This window comes from Globicephala melas, chromosome 1 (assembly GCF_963455315.2).
Source record: "Globicephala melas chromosome 1, mGloMel1.2, whole genome shotgun sequence".
Classification (NCBI taxonomy): Eukaryota; Metazoa; Chordata; class Mammalia; order Artiodactyla; family Delphinidae; genus Globicephala; species Globicephala melas.
The window spans coordinates 162,551,773-162,566,807 of NC_083314.1; the positions used below are offsets into that span (position 1 = coordinate 162,551,773).

Below are 15,035 nucleotides of genomic sequence, written 5' to 3' on the forward strand. Positions count from 1 at the left end.
AATATGTGCCTACTATGAGCTAGGCACTGTTTTGGGGACTGAGCATACAAAGGTAGACAAAACATGATCCCTTTCCCTAAGGACCTTACTGTCCTTAAGAAGTATGAACAAGTAAATGGGCAATTCCAATACACAGTGACAAATGCTATGGCAAGAGAGTGCAGAGCATGAAGAACACTAGACTTTTTCTCAGTCCACTTCCTTAGAATTCCGCCCTGGACCCTCTTCTCTTTTCACCCTATACAACTTCTTACATGGGATGCGAGGGTGACTGCATCCTCTCCTATAAATAAAATTATCACCTGTATGTATGTATTCTGACAATCACCAAAAATCTCTATCTTCTTGTTTGTCTTCTAAACTGCAGACCTGAATGGCCAACTGCCTACTGGACACCTCTACTTGGATATCCCCCAGACATCTCAACAAATATTTCTTCAAAAAACAAAACCCGGGGCTTCCCTGGTGGCGCAGTGGTTGGGAGTCCGCGTGCCGATGCAGGGGACACGGGTTCCCGCCCCGGTCCGGGAAGATCCCACACGCCGCGGAGCGGCTGGGCCCGTGAGCCATGGCCGCTGAGCCTGTGCGTCCGGAGCCTGTGCTCCGCAACGGGAGAGGCCACAACAGTGAGAGGCCCGCGTACCGGAAAAAAACAAAAAAAACCGGAACCTCCCTGGTGGCGCAGCGGTTAAGAATCCGCCTACCAATGCAGAGGACAAAGGCTCGAGCCCTGGTCCGGAAAGATCCCACATGCAGCGGAGCAACCAAGCCCCCGAGCCACAACTCCTGAGCCTGCGCTCTAGAGCCCGCGAGCCACAACTACTGAGCCCGCGCCCAGAGCCCGAGCCCCACAGCAGGAGAAGCCACCGCAGTGAGAAGCCCGTGCACCGAACGAAGAGTAGCCCCCGCTCACCGCAACTCAAGAAAGCTGGCACACAGCAACGAAGACCCAAAGCAGCCAAATAAGTAAATAAATAAATAAAACAAAACCCAAAGTTATTAACTGACCCTGCCTTCTACAAACACTCAGCATCAAACTGCCCAAACCAGAAACTTGGGATCCTTGTCTTCTTCCTTACTTCTCCATTCATGCGTTTAATTTCTGTCCCAGAGTGATAGTTCCAAGGTATAAATATGATGATGTCACTAACCTGCATACAACTTCAATGATTCACAAGTGCCCTCAGAATAAAGTCCAACTTCCTTAGGGTGGTATGCCCAGCCCTTCATGATCTGGTCCCCATTTACTTCTCCAGCCTCATCACTTGCAACCTTTCTCTCACTCCTGCTCTCTACCTTCTAACACTGTGCCCTCAAATCTATGCCTCCACCGTTCTGCACATAGACCTGCCGTTTTTCAAACGTGCTGTCCTCTTACCTCTCAACTTGCTGTTATCTTTGCCCTGCCTGGGCCTGGCTAATAACTCCTGTTCTTCAGGTCCTAACTGAGATGGCACCTCCTTGCCTGACTCCTCAGGCTGGGCGGGTGCTTCTTCTCTGTGCTCCCAGAACACTCTGAGCTGTCCTTCCTCCCAGCCTGATAGTGGAGAGCAATTCTTTGTCATTGTCTACCTGCTCCTCCGGACTGAGAGGAAGGTGGCAAGTGCTTTGGTCTTCCCATGGCCCCAGCCCCTAAATGCTACCTAGAACAGAGGAAGCTGCTGCTCCACAGATCTCTGTTCAACGAAAAAGTTTGTTCTAACAAGTTGCATCCTTCTCCTTCCAACCTCAGGGGTTCCATTTCCCAGCAGCAACTGCAGGGCCTGCTGGGAGATGGGGAGGGATGCTGGTGACCTCTAGGTGGTGAGCTCTGATGGCCTCTCACCAGAAGAGATGAGGAAGGAAAGGGGCAGTGAGAGACCTTCGGATTCTCAGCAGTAACATGTAACCCTGCAACCTTCTCCACCAGATTCTGCCTCCCCCCTCGGACTCTGCCTCCCCTCTAGGAGGCCGCCGCAAACTCCACATCAGACTTCAGAAGTCCCCTCCAAAGTGACCTCAGGCTTCCCCAGGCGACCCTCTCAGCCTCGGACTCCTCCCTCAGCATCCCCTCTCAGCCTCGACCTCCTTCCCCTTAGCCTCCTCCCTCAGGCTCCACCTCCTTTCCTCTTAGCCTCCTCCCTCAGCCCCGACCACCTTTTTTCAAACTCCGCCCTCAGCCTCGACCTCCTTCTCTCAGCCTCCTTCTCTCAGCCTCCTCCCTCAGTCTTTCCCCAATGCCTCAGCCTCCCCCGAGATCTCCTCGGCTCCCTCTCCCAGATGCCGCCTAGCCCGGCCCCGCCCCCTACCCCGACGCGAGGACTGTGCTCACCGTCGTAGTAGTAACAGACTTTCCTCCTGGTGCCCTGAGTCTGCGCCATCTTGCTCGCCTCCTGTCCCTCCCGTCAGTCTGTCCGTCCACCCTCCCGCCCGCCGGCAGCTCCGCTCAGCGTCAGACCCAGTAAAGAGGGGGCGGGCCTCCAGCGCGTTCCGCCCGTCCCCGCCCGGGCTCACCTATAGCCGCGCAGCCCGGGCACCGCTCCAGCCAATCAGAGGCGCCGGGACGGCCCGGAACTCGGCGGGGGGCAAGGGCAGCCCGGCGAGGCCTCGGAGGGCCCCCTGGGCCTGTACCAAGGTCCGCGACAGGGGGTGGGGCTGCCCCAGGACCGTACCATTCGTCCCGGGGGAAGAAAGCCGGACTGCAAACTTCGCTGTCCCATTCGGCTTTGGGAGAGTGCTTGGAGATCAGAGACCAACTTTGTCATTTGACAGAGGCCTACGGTGGAAAGTGACTTGCGCAAGGTCACTCAGCTGAGTTTGGAGCAGGAGAAATAAATTGACAAAGGACAGGAAACTGCTGTAGGCCAAACGCTGTGCAATAGCTTTACCGACATTATCTCAGTCATCTCCATTATTCTTCACGACGGCTCTGGAGGGGGCCTTTTTATCACCATTTAACAGACAAAGATAATGAAGTTCGGAACTTTGTGGCTTCCTCAGAGTCACACAGTAATTACGTTCAATTTTCAATCGTAATTTTTTGAATGCCTACTATGCATCAGAGGCACATTAAAAATGTGTCAGAACCCAGCCTTTCTTACTCCAAAGCCTACGTCCCTGATGCAGTCACCTAGGAGAACTGAGTGCATTTAGATGGGAGGAAACTGATTGTCCCCTTATACTGGGAGCAGAGTTTCTCAGGATACTGAAGCTACTGATATTTTGGATAATTCTTTGTTGTAGGGGACCGTCCTGTGCACTGTAGGATTTTTAACAGCATCCTTGGCCTCTCCTTATTAGATGCCAGTAGTACCCTGACCCACCCCCAGCTGTGACAACAGAAATTGTCCTCAGACGTGGCAAAATGTCTCCAGGGCAAGGGGGAGGGGATTGGAGGGAGTGTAAAAGTGCCCCCCACCCTACCCTTGAGAACCACTGCACTAGATCAGTCATCAACTAATCATTATTGAAAGCTACAGACTGAAAAGCACTGTGATGCGCTATTAAAATAACAACACAGGGCTTCCTTGGTGGCACAGTGGTTGAGAGTCCCCCTGCCGATGCAGGGGACACGGGTTCGCTGCCGATGCAGGGACACGGGTTCGTGCCCCGGTCCGGGAAGATCCCACATGCCGCGGAGCGCCTGGGCCCGTGAGCCATGGCCGCTGAGCCTGTGCGTCCGGAGCCTGTGCTCCGCAACAGGAGGGGCCACAACAGTGAGAGGCCCCGCGTACCAAAAAAACAAACAAACAAACAAAAAAAAAACGACAACAATATTAATATTTAGTGAGTGCTTACTATGTGTGAAGTAAGTTACTCATGAGCCTATAGATCTATAGGATCTATAGATATATATTTTATGCCTCTTTACATCTTAAAGACTGCTTGGGCACTTGTGTTCCTCACCTGGGAACTGCATTTGGGCCACTAATTACAAATGTAACAGATCTAAGACTGGGCACTTCTATTATAGAAGCAGCAAAAGACCAGGGAATAAACCCTATTCCCAGTTCTGTGTTGCTGCTTCCTAGCCAGGAACCTTTCTGGGCCCCCATTTCCCTGTTAGTAAAATGGAGAGTGTAAGAAAACAAAGTTCACCAGCTCTGTGGCTGCAGCAGTGTCCAAAGGAGGAGGAGGGTGGGGATCAGATGAGGTCATGGGTGTGGCAGCATTTTATAAAATGCAGAACAGGAATCACAAACTCAGACGCTTGCAGAGGTCACGCAGGTGATGTAAATGAGTGGATTTATATTTATATTGGTTTGATTCAGGTACTTTGCTTTTTAATATTGGATTCTTTTTCACTTTCTAAAGAAATATGTCCTTCTCCCCATCTTTCTTCAAACACACTGCCATCTTCAGGGATCTTTAATTTTCCCACTTTTTAATGGAAATATGGGTGCAAAAAATTTTTCATTTTCCTCTTTTTATAAAAACAACAGCACGAACATGATGATATATAACCACTAACACTCAGGTTCATTGTCTGGGAGCAATAGGGTGTGAAGGGGCTCTGGCAATGGGAGAGCTCATACCCCACCTGAAGGCATTAGCCACTTATTCAGCTCCATGAGGACAGGTAAGCCCAAAAGAGCCAAATCTTCCTATTTTTTTCAAGAGGAGGCAGAAATCTGGAGTTTTATGCAAAACTACCTCAGTTTTATAAACTGACTGCTAACTCAGTCTACTTTCAAGACAGCAGTAAGAGCCATCCTTTTAAAATGTAAGTCAGCTCAAGTCATGGCTCTGCACCCTGCAAAGGCTCCTCAAAATGGCTCCTGCAAAGACCACGAGGCCCCAGGCCCCATAGGATCTATCCCCCTCCCTCAGGCTACCTTTACCTCTGAGATCTTGCCAGGCAAGCTTCTGCCTCAGGCTGTACCCTCTGCCTGACTGCTCATCCTTCATACCACGTGGCTCACTCCCTGACCTTCAAATCTTTGCTCAAAATTCACTTTCTCGGGCTTCCCTGGTGGCGCAGTGGTTGAGAGTCTGCCTGTCAGTACAGGGGACGCGGGTTCGTGCCCCGGTCCGGGAAGATCCCACATGCCGCACAGCGGCTGGGCCCGTGAGCCATGGCCGCTGAGCCTGCGTGTCTGGAGCCTGTGCTCCGCAACGGGAGAGGCCACAACAGTGAGAGGCCCACGTACCCGCAAAAAAAAAAAAAAATTCACCTTCTCAATGAGACCTTCCCAGACCACCCTCTTTAAAACTACAAACCTCCCTCAAACATGACATTCCTAATTCCCCTTACCTTGTTTTTCTCCCCTTAGCACTATCACCTTGTAGCATACCATACCATTTACTTCTTTGTGATGCTTATTGTCTATCTTCCTTTACAGAGTATAAGCTCCAGAGATTTTATCTACTGCATATCCTATGAACCCAGAATCATGCCTAGCACACAGTAGATGTTCAATAAATATTTGTTAGGTGAGTGAATAAACTCAATGTTTAAAAACACCTTGAAGGTGAATCAGAACATATCTAAGGTCAAATATAGTCCTTGAATCAGTAGCTCTCAAAAATGCTGTTGCATTTATATAATGGGAGGGGGGAGTGTCTTGGGACACAGCTACTCTCTAGGAGGTTCTGGGTAGGGGTTGCCCATAATCCTTTGGGGTGGGGGTTTGAAGGGGTTCAAAGAACCCATACAGCAAAGTATAGGGACCTCCTCTTGGCCCCCAACATCAGCAGGGCTGGAAAAAGTTCAGACATCCCTTCACCCCATCTTTCACCCCAATTCAGGGTGCCCCAGTTTCCATCTTCTGAACGCTCACTCCCCACTCCCAAGGAAAAGGAGATTGGAGTGGGGAGCAGAGAGATGTGCAATCTTCACCGAGAGACATTTATTGAGCTCCTTATGGGTGCCAGGCACCAAAGAGGAGCGCACAGAGGTATTAGATAAGGTCCCGGCCCTCAAGGAGCTTCTTGATGACCAGGGGAAAAGAAAAGGGGGTGGGGAGAAGCTGGTGTCAATCACAGGCCTCTCTCCTTTCTTTGGTGGTCTCAGAAGTGGCCGGGCCCAGAAAGGGACAACTTGGACGAGTGTCCAAGACATATATGCACAAGCCACACATGTACAAGACACATGTGCAGAGCCCACCCAACTACAGAACCCGGGTACAGGACACGAGAAGTGTATGTGTCGCATGTGGGCGGGATTCACATGCAGAGTCCATATGTGCATAGGCCACATGGGTGTAACACAGGAACTGCATCTCCCCAAGCCGGGTTGGCTAGGTAGGGGGAGGGCTCCAAGCCCCAGCCAGCTAGGCTCCTCAGGGCTGCGGCTGGTACTGGCCCTCTGTGGCTGTGAAGAAGTCCTCCAGCACGCTGCGCAGGTAGTCAAAGGTGGGCCGGTCCTCCGGGAGCTCCTTCCAGCACAGCATCATCAGTTGGTACAACTCATCTGGACAGTTGTCAGGTCGTACCATGCGGTAGCCTTGCTCCAGGTTCTGAATCACCTCAGGATTGGTCATCCCTAGAGGTTGATGGGAGAACTGACATCAAGTCTCCAGGCTTTGGAAGCCCACAGGCAGGGGTGATGGTCAAGATATTTGACAACTTGTATAGTGTGAGCACCAATCCAAAGGGATCTTGGTCTTCATCAATGGTAAAGCTATACTTGCGGTAATTGCTAAATGTCAGTCGTGCCACTTGTAGTGTCTGCTATGGCTTAAACACTCAATAATGCACACATGTGGCTGTGAGACTTTGGGTGAGCCACGGCACCTCTCTAAGCCTCAGTTTCCTCATCTGGAAAATGGGATAACAGTAGCTCCTACCTCATAGAGGTGTTATCAGGATTGAAAGAGAAAGTGTATATATAGCATTGAGAATGCTGCCTGGAAGAGGAGATGCAGCATAAAGAGTACCTGTAATGATGATTATTTGGTAGGGAAGGATGGAGTGGTCAGGGCCCAGGGCAGGATGGGGGCCCACAGCCAGGACAATGGGGGGGCTTCTCCAGCTTTTAGAACAGGCACATGAGATGCTGCATCAGGAATCCAGATGGACCCTGGACCCCAGCAAGGCAGACCCTGCATGGGGCAGAGAAGATTCACTAGGCCCCTCCATGATCCAGATGAAATCATCTTTGGGCCACTTCCTTCCCTTGGTGCTGATCCTGGCCCCCAGAGTAGGCTCTTTGCATGTAGACCCCCAAGAGGAGCTGCTCTGGAGAACTGCATGGTCACAGCAGAAATATAGCTCCCTGTTTCTAAATTACCTGTATGGCCTCTGGTTTCTCCTTCATTCTCTGAGAAGAGACTGTGACAGGCAGTCCCCAGAGCCTAACCCCTAGAGGGTCCTAGCAAAACAGAAGTTTTACTCCTACAAAGCTTCAGACTGGACCCTAGTCAATAGAGACCTCTCTTCCCCAGGCCTTTCCCCTGGGGGACCTCTAGCTATGTGTCACTCAGATTTCAAAATCAGGACACTGAAGGACATAAGCCAGGGAACAAGGGTACAAACCTATTGGCTACACCCAGCCTAAATACAGCCCACAGCCCTACTTTGGCTTGGCCCCTTATAGTGTTTTTTTTTTTTTTTTGTTATTGTGTGTGTGTGTATATATATATTTTTTTTCTTTTTTTGACATGTGGGATCTTAGTTCCCCAACCAGGGATCGAACCCGTGCCCCCTGCATTGGGAGCATGGAATCTTAACTGCTGGACCACCGGGGATGTCTCCCCTTTTGGCATTTTTAAACAATGTGAATCATCACCAATATTTGGAAATGGGAAAATTTTCCTAAAACTCCAAGTTTTGGCTTCTCTTGAAAAAACAAAGATCTGTTTTTTGGGCCCCCATGTCTTAATAGGAGCCATCTGCTAGAGCAGATGTAAGTTCACCCAGGTCCCCATTACTCCCCATAATTTCCCTGACCCTAAAGCCACGTGTCGGTTGCCATTTATCATCATGCTTTCACTGCCTTTATTCTTCTAATAGAAAAATTCTCTAAGGGAGCACTGTGAACTCTTGGCAGGACAACGAGTGTGTTTCTAGCCCCGGCGCTGCCGCTGGACTCTGTGATGGGGCAAGTCCAGGGCAGGAGAGGCCTGCATACCCTCACCTGATTCTAAGGTGTCTTTACCTTCCCAGGAGCAAAGTACTGTGCACACTGATGGGGATGTAGGAAGCTTCTGCAAGTCTGGCCACTGTGCTCCATGACCTCCTTACCCTATCTTTGTATCCTATTTCCTTTCCCCAGAGTTTCCTAGCAAGTTCCTTCCAAAAAAAATTTCATTCCTGTCTTGGCTGAATTCAGGGGTAAAGGACTGTCCAGGAGATGGAGGGAGGAATGGGAGAGAGTGGGAGTTAGCTGTTTACACGTCTCTCTCACTCTACATGGAAGGCTTCAGAGGGACGGGAAGTCAGTGTTTAGTGAACACCTACTATGAGTCAAGCTCTTTCACAAATAATCTTGTTTCTCATATCATGAAACTGAGGCTCAGAGAGGTAAAGTCACCTGCCCAAGTCACTTGCCCATAGTGATTAATAATAAAACCTAACACTCCTGAGTGCTTCGTATGGGTCAGGTACTGTTCTAACCTCACGTTTTACAACTGGAGAAAAAAGGAATGATCTGATCAAAGCCAAACAGAAAGCATCAGTGGCAGACCTGGTAATAAGAAGCAGGCCTCTTACCTCGCAGGCCAGATCCTCTTCTACATATTAGGCTGCCAGTGTTAGAACTAAAGAAAAGAGCTGGGATTGTTGAGGGAAGAGACATCCAGAGACAGAGATGGAAGCCAGGCCTGGGAGATGTGCACCTAATTGGGGATGTAGGAGTGCCACCCCTGAGACGATGGAGGAGAAGCAGCTAGAGAGTTTCAGATTCTTAGCCTGGGAAGAAGTAAGTGGAAAGACATGAATTTGCCGCCCTTCCCCATCACCCTTTCAGCTCCTGCCCTTGACCCTGACCTGGGTAAGGGATGCGGCCATGAGTGACAATCTCCGTCAGCAGGATCCCGAAAGACCACACGTCCGACTTGATGGTGAATGTCCCATAGTTAATGGCTTCTGGTGCTGTCCACTTAATGGGAAACTTGGCCCCTGGAGGGAGGAAATGCGGTCACCTGGGTCTGCTTGGCCAGACCCTGCAGGCCACAGACTTCCCTCATGTCCCGTACCTACCCTCCCTGGCTGTGTACTCATTGTCCTCGATGAGGCGTGCTAGGCCAAAGTCTGCGATCTTGCAGCTCAGCGTATCAGACACCAGGATGTTGGCGGCCCTCAAGTCACGGTGGATATAATTCCGCTCTTCAATGAATGCCATGCCCTCTGCAATCTGCAGGCCAGGTACAGGTCAGCGGTCCTGGGCCCGACATCCTTCTCCCACTGCCCTGTGCCTATGCCCATCCCCTCCCCAGTCTCCTTACTTGCGCCGCCATGTCCAAGAGTTTGTTAATGGTCAGCTTGATGCCTGTGGAGGTCTTGAGAAAATCCACCAGGCTCCCTGTGGGCAGAAGCAAGAGCTGCTGACCCAAGTTGCCCCAGGGGAAAGCCCTCAGACCCTTCTCCCCTAACTGGGAGTCTAGAAGCAGTGTCTGATGTGTGGAAAGGAAGAGTAAAAGCTGAAAAAGGAGGAGTGTGTGTTCAGAGTGAGGATGCCCGGGATGTGTGATGCCCTTTTCCCGGGGACTAGGGGGCTACTTGGAGGGGTCTGCAAGCTTCTTGTCACCAATGGGGTGGAGCCCAAACTCTTCAGCGAGTCATCCAAAGCCCTGCATGGTCCACATCTGTAGTTTCTTCTCTTCCTTCCACTCCTGCCTCTTTTACTCCACCCACCCTAGACAATTGTGTGATTTTCCACATAGACCCCTGGGTTCTCACCCCAAAGTCTCTTTGTCCCATGTCTCATGCTAAAAATTCTTTTTGTTCATGGCCCAGCTAGACTATTCCTCTAGAAAGCCTCTCTAGATCTACCAAGTATAATAAATTACATCATCATCTTCCTTCTCCATGGTATACTGGAACTTTCCTATGGCACAAACTCTGGTTTTCCTAATGTGCATAACTGATAGCAGCAATCAATCAATGTTCCCAGCCCACAGTAAGCAGCAATAAATGTATGCTGAATGTAGTAAATGGAATCTGGAAAGAGGTGTCCTGGAGGATTGAGAGACCTCAGAGGGTAGCAGAGGGTAACTAGGAGAAGACCAGGGATGGGAGTGGCTGGAACAGAGCTAGTGACCGCTGACCCTTCTCAAGAGACTAAAACCCTATGTGAAGATGACAACAACTTGAGTGTCTCCACTATGAGTGCTGAATTAGTCACTGAAGGCAAAGACCTCACCCAGAGGCAGCAAATATGTGGACATAAACTGCCATTCCTTCATTGTATCCATGGCAGATGTTGCTAACCAATCCCGGTACTCACTTCCAATGAACCTCAGAATCCTTCTCAACACAGAACTCCAAGCAACTACCAATTGAAGGTCGTCTGCTATTTGCCATTTCCAGAATCCATTAGCCAATTAACAGCTTTTTTCCCTTCCTGAAAGAGGGACAGATCTTATACTCCCAAAGAATCAGAGCCAGATAACAACAAACTTACTAAGCTGTTACTATATGGTAGGCCCTGTTCTAACTGCTCTATATGCATTAACTTTCATCCTCACAAAAACCCTATAAGGGGACTTCCCTGTGGTTAAGAATCCGCCTGCCAATGCAGGGGACACGGATTCGAGCCCTGGTCTGGGAAGATCCCACATGCCACGAAGCAGCTAAGCCCGTGTGCCACAGCTACTGAAGCCCGCGTGCCTAGAGCCCGTGCTCCGCAACAAGAGAAGCCCCTGCAATGAGAAGCCCACGCGCCACAATGAAGAGTAGCCCCCGCTCGCCTCAACTAGCGAAAGCCTGCGAGCAGCAACAACGACCCAACACAGCCAAAAATAAATTAGAAAAAAAAAAGACCCTGTAAGAAAGTTGCTATTGCATTATTATCACCATTTTACAGATGAGGAAACCATGGCAGAGGGAAGTGAAGTGACCAAGCCCAAGGCCACACAGTCCTGAAGCCAGGATTCTAACCCAGGCAGTCAGACTCTAGAGCCCTTAATGACTACACTTATTTCTGGATAAGCCTGTTTAGATTTCTGCTGTTATTCTTGGGGGAACTGAGCATCAGAGGTGGCACAGGGACTTGGTCCAAAGCTGGGCCTAGAAGTTCCTATTTACCTTCCTGGGGCTCTCAATCTGTCCGACAGTGGACTGAGGGAGGGGGAGGGGCTCACCCAGAACTGAAAAAGAGGGCTTTGGAGCACTCGCAAGGCTCAGGGGCAGAAGGGAGAGAGGTGGGGCTAGGGACCTACTCATCTCCTGAGATCAAGCATCCTTAGATCAAGGTGGGGTTTGAAGAAGGCAAACAGGACTGACTGCAGGTCAGAGAAGAAGGGGGGCGTGGGGGGGGTGAATGCTCTTTCAGAGCCTGCCACCTCAAGCTGGGCTCCCAGACGGGGCTCGAACAACACATCCTCTTCTCCACACGCCCTATAGTCGCTCCTGGAAGTGAGTCTTTGGGGGCTCAGGAAAATTCCTCTAAAACACCTCAGCGCTGAGCCAGGCCTATCTCCTCCGCCCTCCAGCAGGGGCAGAGGAGACGGCAGTGCCCCCCAGCGGCCGCGCACGGAGGCGGCGCTCACCATTCTCCATGTATTCCGTGATGATATAGATGGGCTCCTGGGTTACCACCGCGTAGAGCCTGACCAGGCGCTGGTGTTGCAGCTGCTTCATGAGGTTGGCCTCGGCCAGGAAGGCATCGGGGGACATGCTGCCCTGCTTCAGGCTCTTCACTGCCACCTTCGTGTGCCCGTTGTAGTACCCTGGGGCAGGGAGGGGTTGGGGGAATCACTCGGAGCCCATGCCCCCAGAGCCAGGCAGCTGCCCCGAAACAGGGCACTCTCACGACCTTAGATGCCTCCCCTCCCCGCAGTCCTGGAGGGCCTCACTCACCCATCCACACCTCTCCGAACTGGCCAGCCCCCAGCCGCTCCACCAGCTTCAGCGTCTCCCTGGGAACCTCCCACTCATCCTCCCACCAGGGCTTCTGGGGCTTCTGGGTCTGGCAGGGGCGGCTCAACCTCGTGCACAGCCCGTCCGAAGAATCTGTGAGGATAAGGGAGGAGGGTAAGGCTGTGAATAAGGCGGGACTGGGGGTTGGGGCCCACCCAGTCCCCACCTGGGGAAATGGACTGGCAGGGGAGGTGTGTGGAGCTGTCACCTGATCCCTGGGGCTCCAAGGTACCGCACCTCACCCACTGAGGGGGGAATGAAGGAGCATACTGAGAGATGGATGGAGGGTACCCCGAGAGGCCCTGGGGGAGGCAGGCTGACAGGGCACAGGTGCTAACCCTAACCCTGCCGTGCTCACTCATGTAATGGCGGACCAGCTCATGCAAGCCAGGAAAAGTGATGCGGGGGGAGATGTAGAAGCCGCCCTTGTCCAGGTTACGGATCTTGTAATGTTTCACCACTTCTCCCTGGGTCTGGTCGAAGTCCCGGACGGACAGTGAAAACGATCCTGAAAAAAAGAAAGGATGAAGGAGCGCAAAAGAGGGGGGCGGTGGCCTCCAGCGAATCGCACCTCCGCCGACGCGCCACACACACACACCCATCCCACACCAACCCCGCGGGCTCCTCGCGCCAGGACCTCCGCTCGCTGCCCCAGCCCGCGGCCCCGCCCCCCGCCCCCCGGCCAGCCCAGCCGCTCACCCGTGGTGCTTTCACTCTCTCGGATCAGGAAGGAGCCGTGCGTGTTCCCGGGCGCCAGGAGCTGCCTCTCCGCGTCCTTGCGGGTCAGGGTCTTGAAGAACCAGCTGAGCAAGGCAGAAGCGAGGGCTTCTTTCGTCTGTTGGTCCGTTCTTCCTCCATCACCCTCCAGCATTCACACCACCCCAAGCATCTCTCCTTTGCTCCGAGGTCCCTGGATCTACACCCAGCCATCCCGCACGACGAGTCCCCACTCACGGTTCGGGCTCCAGGCTGTTCGCTCTGGCCACAAAGTTGAAGGGGATGTAACCTTCCTGGCCCGTGGTCACGGACTGCGCCTTCCACCACTCGCCGTTCCTGAGCGACAGCAGCGGTTAGCACGGTCTGCTCAGCCTTGCACTTGGCTGGAACCCCCCCTCGGAGCACCCAGTTAGGCCATGCCACCCCACCCTTCAGCTCAACACTCCGAAGCCTCCCATTTTGTCTTAAGGGCACCCACTGCAAGCCAGATCAGGGGCCGCAGGGGGGCTGCAGTACCGGAGGTCCCCACTCCCTCACACTCTACCGCAGGGCAAGGATGGATGGCGTGAAGGGGACACTCACTGCTCCAGGATACGTAGCTGTTCACCCTTCTCGAAGCCCAGATCTCCATCGTGGGAAGGCTCATAGCTGTGCAGGGCGATAACCAGGTTGTCTGTAAAGACAGGGGGAGTCAGGGAGAACCTGTCTGGAATAGGCTGGGAGAGCGACTTCAGGAGTTACATGGTAGCTGACAAGACAGAGGGGGGAGGAGGAAGGACAGGGGGTGAGTAGGTGAGGAGATGGAGGCTGACAGCCAAGGATCCACAGGACTTCTCTTCCAGGCCCTGCTGGTTGAAGTCACCTTGCAGTGGAGAAGCTGGGGGGTTGGAGCCTTCGTAGGTGACCAGTGGATCCCGCACTTCAGAGCCATTCCAGATGGACAGCTGTGGGGTGGGGTATAAGTGGAGTCAGAAAGCTGGGGCTGGGTCAGACCCTGGCTTGCCTCCCCACTGCCCTGCTCTCCTTCACTTCAGCTTGGCTGGGTCTTATCACTGAATTTGCCGACCACTTGCTGCATGACCTTATGAGAATGCCCTTTCCCTCTCCAGGGTTCTTTTCCTTTCTGTTGCAGGGGAGAGGGCGCGCTGTTATCTCAAGGACCTATAGTGGTGGTCCGTTTCTCTCCTCCGGGTCGTACACCCACCCGACTCCCACACCAAGCCCCCTGTCTTGCCTCTTACCATGGCCTTGCCCTCCAGTGGAACTATGGGGTAATGGCAGTTCTCACACACATCGATGTTTTCCATCCAGTCATCTTCAGGGTTTGAGCTGCAGCTACAGCCCATGGTCCCTGGGGGAATGGAGAGGGCACTGAAAGGGCTCCCCCAAGATCTACCCCTGCAACATCCGACATGCTAAGACCTAGCCCTGGGAACTTCCAGAAGGACCCGAGATCGGCAGCTCCCCCGCCCCCATTCATAAGCCACAGAAAAGCTGAAATGGGGTCCTAGCTCCCACCTGGGCTGGGCAAACCGCCACAGGCACCTTTGTTAGTCTAGTTGCCCACTTCCTGCCTCTCCCCACTCTCGCTCTCTCTGCCCATCCCCCAAGTTGGGGGACTTCCTACTAGAGATCACATACACTTCCCCAAGCCCTAGGGAAGACCTAAGTTTTGATCCTCCCCTACCAGAGGGGTGTGTGCGCCCCGCCTCCTAATTACAATTCCCCTTTCCAGACGAGGAAGCTGAATATGAGACCCTTTCTCCCGAATGTCAGCCATCAGGCTTCTGCTCCCCCAAACGTCCCCGCACACGAAGTCTCCTTCAGAGGCTTCTTTCTGCTTCTCCCCAGCAGAAAACACTCCAGTGGCCCTCTTGGCCATACCTTTTACTCGTTTGCTTGCTTTAGCAGTGGAAACTTTTTGTCAGATGAAATCAAGCCGAACCTCATAGATCAAGCAGGTCAAAGTGGAGCTGTTCTGCCTGAAGCAGAATGTGGCGGGACCTCACTCTGAAGCTCCTGGGAATCCCTGCAGCACCTCCTCCCCCAGGGCTGCTCCTCAGGACTGCTTGGAAACAGCAGTCCTCAGGTAAAGTTTAATTGAATTTACTGTGCATTCAAGAACCTTTAATATCAGAATCAAATCCACCTCCTCAGTCTATTCTGCTACACACACACACACACACACACACACACATTCACACAGCCTGTGCTCTGAGCTAGTCTTCCCAAAAACTTCTCGCTCTTTTCTTACAACGTGCCTTTGTTTATGTGGTTCGCCTGCCTTGGAATGCTTTTGCCCATCTGTTGAACTCTAA

General features: G+C 52.4%; 2 protein-coding genes across 4 annotated transcripts in view; both read right to left on the reverse strand.

The window, feature by feature from the left end:
• The window catches only part of HDAC1 (histone deacetylase 1), a 40,014-nt gene extending 37,575 nt beyond the window's left edge, over nt 1–2,439 (reverse strand). For all 3 annotated transcript variants that reach the window (XM_060308495.1, XM_060308475.1, XM_060308484.1), the window contains exon 1: nt 2,312–2,439. In XM_060308495.1, coding sequence (XP_060164478.1) covers nt 2,312–2,360 — 49 coding nt within the window. In that variant the 5' untranslated portion in view covers nt 2,361–2,439. The remainder of the gene's footprint in view (nt 1–2,311) is intronic.
• Nucleotides 2,440–6,215: 3,776 nt separating this feature from the next.
• Nucleotides 6,216–14,068, reverse strand: LCK (LCK proto-oncogene, Src family tyrosine kinase). Its single transcript, XM_030871025.2, has 12 exons — nt 13,959–14,068; nt 13,580–13,661; nt 13,300–13,390; nt 12,955–13,053; nt 12,700–12,803; nt 12,359–12,508; nt 11,941–12,093; nt 11,631–11,810; nt 9,366–9,442; nt 9,121–9,274; nt 8,908–9,039; nt 6,216–6,463 (listed from the first exon to the last, which is right to left on the reverse strand). The coding sequence occupies exons 1-12, from the start codon at nt 14,061–14,063 to the stop codon at nt 6,261–6,263; spliced, it is 1,530 nt and encodes a 509-aa protein (XP_030726885.1). The 5' UTR covers nt 14,064–14,068; the 3' UTR covers nt 6,216–6,260.
• Between the last annotated feature and the right edge of the window lie 967 nt (nt 14,069–15,035).